Raw genomic sequence first — 12,549 nt, forward strand, 5'->3', positions numbered from 1 at the left:
TTGATATACGATTATGTATGTTAATTTGATAAAAGTTTAAAATGAAACATTTAAAAGTAAATGACGTAAAATAAATTAATTATTTAATTATAGGTGTATAAAGAGTAAATTTAAAATTATAATTTTAAAAAAATCGGTTGTGAGATGGTGGATGTATGTGAGAAGAGGAGGGGTGAAAAGGTGAAAAAATGAGTATAAATGATATTTTGGTCATTTAGTATTGGGCAAATTGCATGAAAAAGTAATGTACTTTAACTTGATTCCTATTTTGGGTAATGTACTTTCAAAACTTCCGTTTTGGTACCTAAGATGTAAGGTTTTAAACATTTAAGTACCCGGGTAACTGGTTGAAGTATTAACCGGTTATCATACTGATGTGGCGAGTGATGTGGTATCCAACTCGGTATTACTTGTTGACCTAGTCAGTGACGTGGATTTTTTTAATCTAAAATTAGTTTTTTTTTAGTCTAAAATTAGTCTTCACTGGGTTACCCGGGTACTTAAATGTTTAAAACTTTACATCTTAGGTATCAAAATGGAAGTTTTGAAAGTACGTTACCGAAAATATGAATCAAGTTAAAGTACGTTACTTTTTCATGCAATTTGCCATTTAGTATTTTAAGACTTATACTAAATTTGCTTAATAAGATAGTATATATATATATATATATATATATATATATATATATATTGTGATGTTTGATTTGTATAATGTTTTCTAACGCAATGGAATATATTAAAAATATTTGACTTTAAAGAAATATGAATGAAATTTGACTCTACGCTTGGTTGGAAATAATTGGAACAAAATCTATTAAATGATTTAAAATATATTTGTTCGGTTTGGTTGGTAGAATGTAGCTTTGGAATTAAAATGAATAAACGACGAATGACTAAAATACTTTTTTTATAACAGTGGTGGTCGACRGTGGTTCAAATCGGTAGTGGTCGGTTGTGGTTTATAATTAGTTAATTTATTTTATATTTTCATATAACATAAATAATCGTATATGATTTGACCCTGTTCCGTAATCGTATGTAATTTCGATGCAAAATCATATTCGAATTAGCCGTTCCCATATATATTCTCTTATTTTAACCCAATTCTCGTATGATCTTCTCTTAGATCGTAAAATTCTAAGCRGCTATTTACCAAACACTTACCGGATAAACACTTACTGGTAACAKAAAACACTCACTTAACTTACCGGGTAAGATTTTAGTCCATTAAAACACCGTATGAAACCGTTTTATCCGGTAAGCGCTTATCGAACAAGTCRTCTCTTACTTACCAKGTAAGACTCRGTCCCWATTATCGTTCTTACCAKGTATGATTYTCAATCTTTATCATATTCATTCRAAAAGGTAAAGTAACCCGGTAARCATTTACCAAATAAACRTTTAGTAAACRGCCGATAGGGTCCAATTTCGATCCAATGGACTTTCCAAAAGAACACCAATAACTACTATGCCTGATGTCGATAACTGAAGACCGGTCCATGAAAAAAAAATAGGCCTGATTGGGCTTTTGGCCCAATTTGGACCTAGACCCAAGCCCGATCCTAAACTCAGGCTTATTAGTATCGGGCTTTTCTCGGTCCGAKACTATTTTATGCAATCTCTAATCATGGTATCGGACATCACCTCGATCGAGATACTATACTCTAATACTAGTTTCCRTGAACGAGTAGTTCATAAAGACTTCATTCGGATTACGCTCTTCTAAACCATAAAAAGTATGCTACAGAATGGAAAAAAGAAGAAAACAAACTACGAGTTCCCACCAACGCCGGTTCCGATTCCAATTCCGGTTCCCTTGAAGCTCTTTGACAGCCAAATAGCAGTTTCTCTAGGTGACACCTTTTCGGGCCCAAATGGCTTCAACAAAACCGCTAATTCCTCTATTCGTTCTTGTTGCATCAGCTGTGCACTGAACTCCAACAACCCTTCCAATGCTTCRGCCCGTTGTTGATACGATGACGTGTCGAACCGACGCCTCTGCCCTCGTGAATCGGACGACGAACGGCTCGAACCCGCCCCTGTCGTTGCCTGGTTCGGCTCCAACCACTCATCGCTCCTGTTTGTTGAGTGGGCACCGCTGGCGGTCGTTTGGTGGCTCTGGCTCACAATCTTGACCGTGCACTTATCGATTGTAACTGACCGGTCAGGGATGGTGGTTGGAGAAGTACCGGAAGAACTCTGAGCCGATGTTGAAGTAGCTCTACGAACTGGTAGGATCGAGGGTTCGTCTCGAGAGGTTAACGGCAACTCAGTCATCTTGTCGATCCGTGGAGCATTGACGGATACATTTGGAGATTCGAAATCCAAGAGGGGTTTTGCAGCTGTTGCCGATAAGGGTAGAGATGTCCTACGACTTGTTCGCACTGATCTGCTAGCTGGAGTTCGTRATACCGGAAGCTGAACAGAGTACAAATTACATTAATGACGACAAAATTTATAACTTTCTAAATTCAAAATGGATACAAATTTTGTWACATAACAACATATCATATCAATTTTGAAAATGATTATTTTCACCAGCATAATATTCGGTTATCAAGAACATACCAAATCACGATCGGTACTCCCTCTGGTTATCTTCGGTGAAGCGGTTTGTCTTCGGGGAGTAGTAACGGAAGGTTTTGCAGGAGTCGATCTCAGGGTTCTGAGGRCATTTGATGTCTTAGCAGCGACTAATTTCTCAGTATGTATATATTCTTCAATGCTGCCAATGGATAGCTTTCTAGCTGACGATCCTGATAAATCGTGTGTCTTCTGMGAGCACGAAGAATACTGATCGTGTTCAGATATACTTGGATTCAAAGCCCTGTCGCTGCTAAAAGATTGTCGTTTCTCGTTGTGAAGATGAATRGTTCGAGGTTCGGGCTCGATGAACGTTGTTTTCTTTTCGTAGTTGTAATCCGACCACCGGACCGGAAGGGTGTGACGTCTCGGGCCGTTCAAGTTAAGATGGAGCTTAAGTACATACGGTTGAAGAAGCGAGTTTTTCAGTAAATCAGCAGCCTGCAAAATCAAAACCCCACAAGGTTCAATAACAGAAAGCATATAACCTTGAAGGCCACCTCAACCAACGAAAGGATGGACCTTGGGCCCGCCTCATAAGTTGTCAGGGCCACTAAGGATTTTCACAGCTAATATMTTCAGGGCCACATAGGATTGCTCGAGATGCACGCAAGGTAGCCGGACACCCATAGTTGCTAAGAAAATAATAATAAGAGTAAATTACTTTTTTCGTCTGTGGTTTGTTAAAAATTGTGATTTTCGTCCTTGTGGTTTAGAAATTGCAATTTCATCCCTMTGGTTTTTAATTCATTGTTATTTTCGTTCTTATGATTTACAATTTATTGTTATTTCAGTCYTTATGGTTTAAAATTCTTTACTGKYTTGGTACCTGTACTTAAAGGTAGGAATTAGGCCAGGGATGAAAAATGCAAATTCTAAACCACAGGGACGAAAATATAAATTACTAACAAACCACATGGATGAAAATCGTAATTTACTCTAATAATAATAATAATAATAACAAAAAGCAGAAGTTTGAGATTTTTATTGCAGTGGTTGGTATGTAGACGAGACTCGACCGGATTGAACGGGACTGGACCAGACAAGACAAGATGAGCAGGAGTGATGTAGGCGGGTGAAAAAATCATGGAAGATTTTAGGGTTTCAATTTTACATGGATAATTTAGTAATTTACCAAGTTTGTCCCGTCTTCGTGATTTTTGTTCCAGGACAAAAAAAATTCATGTTTGTCTCACCCAGTCCTGTCAGTCCCAATCTAATTGTCACACTCACACCAAACATGGGAAAAGTTTATATTCTATCATGTCCTATATTGTCCAGCGTGCCAAAGGCATCCTAAGGAAAAGAATTAGAACGAGAAATAAATTTACTTACACTTGGTCTCATTTCTGGGTTTTTCCGCAGCATACTCTTAATGAGCCCTCGACTAAAAATAGATMATTGAAAGTTAATAATGTTATAAAATACGACATAAACGAATAGCATTCATATTGAAAATTAAATAACTCACAGTGTGCCTGAATACATGGTTGGAAGTGGAGATACTATAGATTTATTTATTTTGTTGATCAAAGATTGCATATCCTGCTCAAAAATGAAGTTTCAAAGTAGATAATTAAAAATTTCACCTACGAATACAACAAAGATGAGTGAAAACATAGCTTATGTTAAGCATTTAGAGCACCAACAGATTCTYTATAATTTCTCTAAAATAAAGAATCAAAAGTTAAAATCTCATAATTACCTTCGACTACAACAGATTCTCTATTTCAGATATTTTAACATTAATTATGTAATTAATATATTCTATAGTTTTATTTATCCAATACACTTTAAAAAAATATATAAGATAATAATAATTCAGTCTCATTGGAGGGAATAAACAAAAATCATCTCTCTCCTCACATCAAGTTTTAGAGAATTCTCTTAACTTGTAGTTGCTATTGTTTTCTCTACTTTAGAGAACAAAATCTCCATTTTCTCTATTTTAGAGAAWATGTTGGAGGTGTTCTTTAGCTAATAAAACTCGTTATTTTTTAATAGAGCAACTCGTAAGTTCATAAAAAGCACATGGACTTACAAAAGCTTTGAATGCAGTCTTGAAAGCGGTCATTTCATACATACAGCATCCTGGACGAGTTGTGCACGAGAATTACATAAATTAGCCAGAAAAAAAAACTAAAAAAAACACAAACAAAAGGTTTCAGAAATACCTAAAGACCATATGTCTGATTTAGAACCATAAGGTATATCTGCAAGAAGTTCAGGGCACATATAGCTAGGAGTTCCCACAACCTGAAATTAAAAAAATTATACAAGGGAAGTTCAGCCATTAGTTAAACTTAGGGCAAAATGCATCAAAATACATCAAAATACAACAAAGTTTGGTTTAGTTTCTATTGTGTAACAAAAAAATCTCAATCAATGTTACAAAGTTTCAAATKTTATTCTTTTGTACCCATTTTGACCGATAATMTGTTGATCTTGTAACATTTGATGATGTGGATACAYGTTTACGAAAAATTTATGAAATGTGTATGAAAGGGTTTACGCGAGTGGACGACRAACTTGACCTCTACACATCAAATGTTACAAKATCARCATGCTATCGGTCAAAATGAGTAATAAATAGGAAACTTAAGACTTTTGTTGCATTTTAATACCCCAAAAAATCTAGAAAATCAATTGTGAAGGCAATTATCAAATACCGAGGATGCAAGATCTTCAGAAGTCAACATTTTAGCAAGACCAAAATCACCTGAAAGGAGCRAAAGCAACTCAGGCTAATATGAAGCTATAAAGGTGCATGTTCCTTGAAACACTAAGGTTTCAAGGTATCAGGTACAAAATGGATAGTTATTACCAAGTCGGATATCCTGGTCTCGTGTTAGGAATATATTTGAACACTGAAATGAAATGAAAATTTCATCAAATTCAGATATATTGTAACAGAAATGTATCATATTATCAATATCAGCTAACATATCATAGAGAGATATCATCACGAACCTTGACATCACGATGAATAATATGATTAACATGCAAATAATCGAGTGCCACCAGTAGTTGAACGAGCCATTTGCAGAGTTTCTACACATTTTTTTTCAAATAAAAATGTCAACATGAAGACACCGTGATGCCAAACTTAACAAAATGAGAGTTACAAATAAAGACAAACACACAAAGAACTAAAACCTCTTCTGAAAAATGAACACCATTGGCTTTTTTTATTGCTTCCGCCCTATATGAACAAATGGTTAGAAAAGATAACAGCTTGTGGGAAGAACGATAATTTTTAGTGTGTAGTTGGTTGAGAATATAACTTACATATCTCCTCCTTCACAGTATGCTATAACAATGCATACATAGCAACCCTGAAAGAAAGAAAAAGGATCGAAGTTTGATAACTCACAAGGCATGACWACCAATTCAACGTGTGTTTGGTATGCAGATAGGACTAGACAGGACAAGACTGGATGGACGAGACTGATGTAAGCGGGTGAAAGAATTGTGCAATATTTTAGGGTTTTAACTTGTCATGAGTAGTGTTGTAATTTACCAATCATGTCACCCACCTATTTTGCTGGTTTTTGTCCCACTCAGTCATGTCATGTCCTAATCTAAATGTCGAACAAAACGTGGGACAAGTTTTTGTTTATGCCCAACGTACCAAACGCACTCAAAGACATAATGTGGCAAGCCCTAGGAAACCAACTGAAGTGCAATAATTTACAGAGCACGAACCTTTTCAACCCACGAATCTTTGTACTCCACTATAAAAGGATTTTGCACGGTGGAAATAAGTTCCATCTGCATTGACACAACCAAATCAGCTCTGCATACTCAGTGATGCAAAAATGAGGATGAGATCTTCACTTGATGTTGTTCGCTAAAAAGTTAAGACTATAATCCCTTTGTTATGTCCTAATGTTAGACGTTGTGTAATTACCAGCAATTCAACAGTAATCAATATTGTTTGTAGTAAGTTTTTCCAATGGAAATCAATTAACACCAACTAATATCATATACATCATTTACATATTTGATTGATTTAATGCATATTCTCATGAAACAACTTCTTTAGTGACATCTCCAACAGATTCTCTATAATCTCTCCAAAATGGAGAAGCAATAGTTAAAAGTTCTAAAAAAGTTACATTCATCTCTAACAGCTTCTCCATTTTTTGGAGATTTCAACATAAATTATATTATTAAAAATATTCAATAGATTTAAATCATTTAATATCCCAATAAACWTTCACCTGAACTTCATATGAAATGATAATACATTCAACTTCATTTGAGGGAACAATAAAAAGTTATCTATCTTCAGCATTTAATTTTAGAGAGTTTTCCGAATTTGGAGATATCTATCCTCTCTCTCCTACTTGCTCCATTMTGGAAAAAGTTTTGAAGCATATGTYGGAGCAAGAAAAGGGGGGTTAAAAACTCCAAAATCTCCCKTTTGGAGAATATGTTGGGGATGCTCTTAGTTTGTAGTTTGCTCTCTAAGACAACTTGTATTATCCCTATGAATTATTCTGTTCAATAAGCAAGACCAACCTCCAAGAGAGCAGATCGGCGGGTCCTGTCAGATTGGCGAGCAAGTCGAATCTTCTTCAAGACATACCTGAAAAGATGGAACTATAATCAGTAGAAACAACCAACAAAACCGTTAAGAGCCCCATGCCGGCTRAACTTGGACCATTTCTCCACAATATRTGTTGGAATCTCYCTTGTCTCCTACTCTTTTGGAGAGTAATCTAATGTGGTTCCACATATTCCGACAAAAACCATAGATTTTGCCTGCCATAGAGAGCAACAACTACAAGAATAGGATTMAACCAGTAGATAGAAAGCCTCACCTTTTCTTTTCATGTTTATGCCTCACAAGTAGAGCAGAAGCAAAGGAGCCTTTCCCAATCTGTTCTAGAATTTCATAATTCTCCATTGATAAACTCCCTCCTCTAATACTTTCTAGTGAGCTTTAATGGAATCACTCCCAGCTAACATACACTAAAAATTCACAAAAAACATCAACATTCAAAACCATTTCAAATGACAACAACCCAAATGGCAATTTGAAGAAGTAGTAACCAACTAGTGATTCAAGTATGTCTATATCACATAAGATTCAGACTAGGGTAAATTTCTAAAAACCCAARCTAAAAATGGTTTATAAAGTGGTTGATGACATTATGCTTGCAASGAATAGAAAAGGACTTCACTAGGGTCAGGTTGATAGGAACTTATATCAATCGTTGAATAATTTATGCACAAAATTTAAACCTACCCATATACATCAGGTCGTCAACTAATCATATGTAGCACTGACCCTACAGWGGAATATTATATTCAACCCATAAATAACAAGATAACGATTAATCACTAAACTACAATACATTAACGCTGATAYGTTTTTCTTTATAGACAAAAGACATCAAAGTATAAAGTAGGGTTCAATTAAAAGATACGATTATTTTTGGAAACCACACTTTAATCCATTAATTTAAACTCCAAAAAGCTGATTAACAATAGATATTAAACTAATTATTCGTAATAAAAGTCACACGGAAAAAAAAGAGTAATCCCTAATCAGTAAACAGCAAGTTAGGTATGAAAATTAACAGTAAAAAGCAGATTAAAAACCTAAATCATGATTGTGAGAACATGTTGAATGAAAAGTWAAAATGATTAGAAGAAGATGATTTAATACCTGAAATCGAAGGCGAGGATAATCATTGACATCAGTTTTCGAATTAAACAAAGAAATTGTTGATTCAACGATCAGTTTCTTCGAAAGAAGAAGAAGATGATGATGGAGGATAATGATTTGAATGGAGCTTCAGGTGAAGATAGCCATGGCGGTCCCGGTGGATGATGATGAAGAAGAAGAAGAAGAAGAAGAAGAAGAAGAAGAAGAAGGAGGTGGGGGGCGGCAAAAGAATTGGAATTGAAGGAAAGCAGAATAAGCGATTTCAAACTTCAAAAACGTGCACTCAATTTTCTATGCCTCCATTTTCGGCAGACTTTTTATAATAAGGTCAAATGTGAGCATTCATAATTACCAAAATATGCTTTKATGTTATTTTATTACAAAACTATGCTTAACTTTTTCGTTATTATTTTATTATTTTAATCAAATTTTATGGATATTTGTCAAACGTTTATTGGGTAGATGTTGTRGTAAAAGTCATCACCGTTACTTGATTTATCAGGTAATATTTTCGGTTATAAAAAATAAATTGTTGGTGAGTATCTTTTACCTGTTAAGTGATGAAATGACTAAGGATCTGTTTGTTTTTTCAAAATTACCTCTAAATACCTTTGAAATCTGATTCGTTCAGGCGTTTAAATATCAAGTGGTTTGTTTTATTTCTAAAATAAGAGGTTAAAAACTTTAAATGTCCTCTGATTTTAAGTGGTAAACGTATACCTTAACACCTATTAATCCTAATCAGCCATCTATCAAATGGTTTATATTTTTGGGGCTGGAAGAGATTTGTTAGCAAAAACTATTTATCTTTTATACTTTTGTAAAAAAAAAACTATTTGTCTTTTATATTTTTGTACTAGCTTGACCGATTCATATGTCATATTTCAGACGTAAAAACAAACAATCTTACTGATCCAGATTTCAGACTTTGGGATCACCTCTTATGAATCAGAAATGAAATCAGACTTTAGACTTTATCACCTCTTAAAAAACAAACGAGCGTTTATTATCTATTATCGGGTAAGATTTTTGGTCATTGTCTTCACTCTGTAAGTAAGTGACAAACAGTAAATACCTACCGATACACGTTTGGTAATTTGCCTCTTATAGTTATAACTTAAGCTTTGCAATTCAACATCATTTAATGAAGACAAAACATCTGTCGTTATTATTAACAACCAATACTTAAATTTAAAGAAATCTGTGTACTATTTAACTGAATTAAACACATTACAATCTCTTCTGATGGCATATGATTGGATCTGGGTTTGTTATGAGATGGTGTTCCGAGGAGGCAGATGGTCAAACTGACTACCTGTCAACAAAATGAAATCAGATATGATGCCCCAATCGAGCAACTGGTCAATCAACCAATTAACCCATCGAGGGAGAAAAAAACGTTGATTGTCTTCCATCTCATTGTTGGAAACCTGCAAATGTAAGTACAGTGACCAGAAGATTAATGGGCTAGCAGTATCTAGGTTACCAGTAGATTTCAGCATTTTTTATGTCAGTGATTCAAACATCATCAAAGTTATACAAAGAAAATTGTGCAGTGACTTTTAAATAATGTGATTTTTGTGTGGACGGTGATCGTAAATGGATTAACCTTCAAAGGAGTTTGTTTGTATCCCATAGCGGCTCATGAATGACACGATAAATGTTGGTTTACGTAAATTTTAATATTGCACATGTATAGAGTAACTATACCAACACGATTAAGGGGCCGTTTACCCAAATGCTTACCCGGTAAGCGTTTATCGTTAGGAGTCAACACTATAATTTATTTAGATGCGTAAGATTTTAGTACATCAAAGCATATCGAATGCAACAATTTACTAGGTAAGCACTTATGTGGGTAAGAGTCGTCATTCTCGCTTATCGGGTAAGACTCTCTATATTTCTCATCGCTCTTATCCGGTAAGATTCTTGGCCAATTCTCATGTTCATCCAATGAGGAAATTTATGCGTTAAACAATTACCAAGTAAGTGTTTAGTAAACGACCCCTAAATGTATTTGTAGCAGTATCAATTTGGCTTAGCAAACAGTTTGGGAGCTTAATGATACTTTGTGCTTGCTCGATAAAGAGACTATCAGTCATATAGATTCGATTATATTGGTTCACCTTTTTAGAACAAAAAAATGATAACTAGAAAAATATCTAATAAACAATGAAACTCATTTACAGATATACTATAACGGTACTTGTGCAATGCAGCGAGATACTATTGATTTTAATATATTTATTTTTATTATTTATCTCAGTCGATGTTATAACATGATCTTATGTGATTTTGAAAAAACAATAATATTTTTATTTTTGAATAAAATGTAAATTTGAATATATTATAAAAAATTGATAAAAATATATCGATATTAGTATCAAAATAACTATTTTAAATTTCTCATTGTTTGTGTAGATTTTTAATTCAAAATTTTTATTATAATTTAATCTAAGTTCAATAACGAGGTAATTTATATTTGGTTTAACAATATAATTTTTTGTAAAGTTAATAATTAATTATTTTGTTAGAACTCAATAATTATCGTAATTATATTTTAGATTTTTTATATTTTAAAATAAAATGTTTATTTTTTATTTGATTATGTATTAAATCGTATGATTTTTATGTAGAGGTTAACCGTTTCGATAATACACCTTTGGTGCGGGTCAGAACTTACTCTACCGGCCTGGCCTGTTAACCTAGATTATCGATTATTTCATTTATCCACAGTTAGTTACACGAATTCAAATATGAAGTTTTAATAAGTTGTACTTACACACAATTTACATGTAATATTGAATTTTAAATAATATGTATCAAACAATACTTTGTGCATAAAAAATGGTTTTTAAGAGTTTTTGTCAAATATTTTATAATATAATCTAGATTATTTAACATTTAAAAAGTAAATGTATAATATACAGTACTGTTTTATATGTCAAACATATATAAATACATAAAACATAAATGTAAAGACGAATAATAATTGTACTTTACAGCATCTCCAACAGATTATTTAAAATTATGAACCACAATTCAAAATCTCTAAATAAAGTACCTTTCAACTCTAACTGGACTGCTTATCAATTTTGAAGATTACAATATTGATTATATTATTAAAATATTTTATATATTTAATAAAATATTATTTATGTCTTATGAGTATTTAATTTTAAAGTTTAGTATTAACGAAATATAAAGAAATATTTCTATATCGTTACTCATTTATGGAAGTTATTCAAATTTGAAAATATATATTATAATAAAAGCTTATTTGAAATCTCCATTTTCATATAAAATTGGAGATGCTTTTAATTTTTGGCATAAAATAATAAAAATTATTAACAACAAATTGCATGAAAAAATAATGTATTTTAATTTGATTTTTATTTTTGGTAATATACTTTTAAAACTTTCATTTTGTTATAAAAAATATAAAGTTTTAAACATTTAAGTACCCGAGTAACCGGCTGAAGACCAACTTTAGATTAAAAAAAAAAACACTATTTTTAGATCAAAAAAAATCCATATCACTAACCACGTCAGCAAATAATACCGAGTTTAATATCACATTACTCGTTACATCAACATGATAACCAATTAATGCTTCAACAGGTTATCCGAATACTTAAATATTTAAAACTTTACATCTTATGTACCAAAATAAAAATTTTAAAAGTATGTTATTTAAAATATAAATTAAAATTAAATTTACCAATAAGTAGAAATGTTAATATTTGAGGTTTTTAAATATTTAATGGTTTTTATATTTAAATATTATATAGGAAAAAGGGCTAGGGCTATAAAGGTGTAAATTACTGTTTTTTTGTTTTATTGGSTACAATCTTTTGTAGGACACCTACACCCTATAAAGGATTTGATTTGACCATTTCTTTTATTTTAGGGTTTTTTTCCCCACTCTCTCATAAATATTTTATTTATTTATTTATTTTATGTTTTATACCTTTGTTATGTTCATAATTTCATATCATTAGAGTCTATGATTAAATCAAAAAATATTCTAGACTTATTTCGATGGAATTGACGAGACAATTATAATGATGTAACTTATTAAAATAAAAACATATATTTTAGTAAATATACGATTATATATGTTAATGTGATAATAAATATAAAACGAAAAATAAAAAAAGTAAAAGACGTACTGTAAATTAAAACATTACTAAAAGAGTATAAAATCTAAGTATTAAAAATATTTATCTCTTAGTATATATATCATATAATAATATAATTAAATCAAAAAATATTCAATATTTGACTCA

The 12,549-nt window shown here is 32.3% G+C and overlaps 1 protein-coding gene across 1 annotated transcript; it reads right to left on the reverse strand.

The window, feature by feature from the left end:
- Nucleotides 1–1,691: 1,691 nt before the first annotated feature.
- LOC112513302 (serine/threonine-protein kinase Nek2-like) lies at nt 1,692–8,436 on the reverse strand. The gene is made up of 15 exons (XM_025119524.1): nt 8,261–8,436; nt 7,410–7,560; nt 7,108–7,174; nt 6,289–6,354; nt 5,872–5,918; nt 5,740–5,785; nt 5,554–5,634; nt 5,408–5,450; nt 5,253–5,302; nt 4,758–4,839; nt 4,625–4,674; nt 4,055–4,128; nt 3,919–3,970; nt 2,569–3,024; nt 1,692–2,418 (listed from the first exon to the last, which is right to left on the reverse strand). Exons 2-15 carry the CDS (start codon nt 7,493–7,495, stop codon nt 1,771–1,773), a joined length of 1,848 nt encoding a protein of 615 aa, XP_024975292.1. The 5' UTR covers nt 7,496–7,560; nt 8,261–8,436; the 3' UTR covers nt 1,692–1,770.
- Nucleotides 8,437–12,549: the final 4,113 nt, after the last annotated feature.

Source organism: Cynara cardunculus (assembly GCF_001531365.2).
Source record: "Cynara cardunculus var. scolymus isolate 2C chromosome LG 5, CcrdV1, whole genome shotgun sequence".
Classification (NCBI taxonomy): Eukaryota; Viridiplantae; Streptophyta; class Magnoliopsida; order Asterales; family Asteraceae; genus Cynara; species Cynara cardunculus.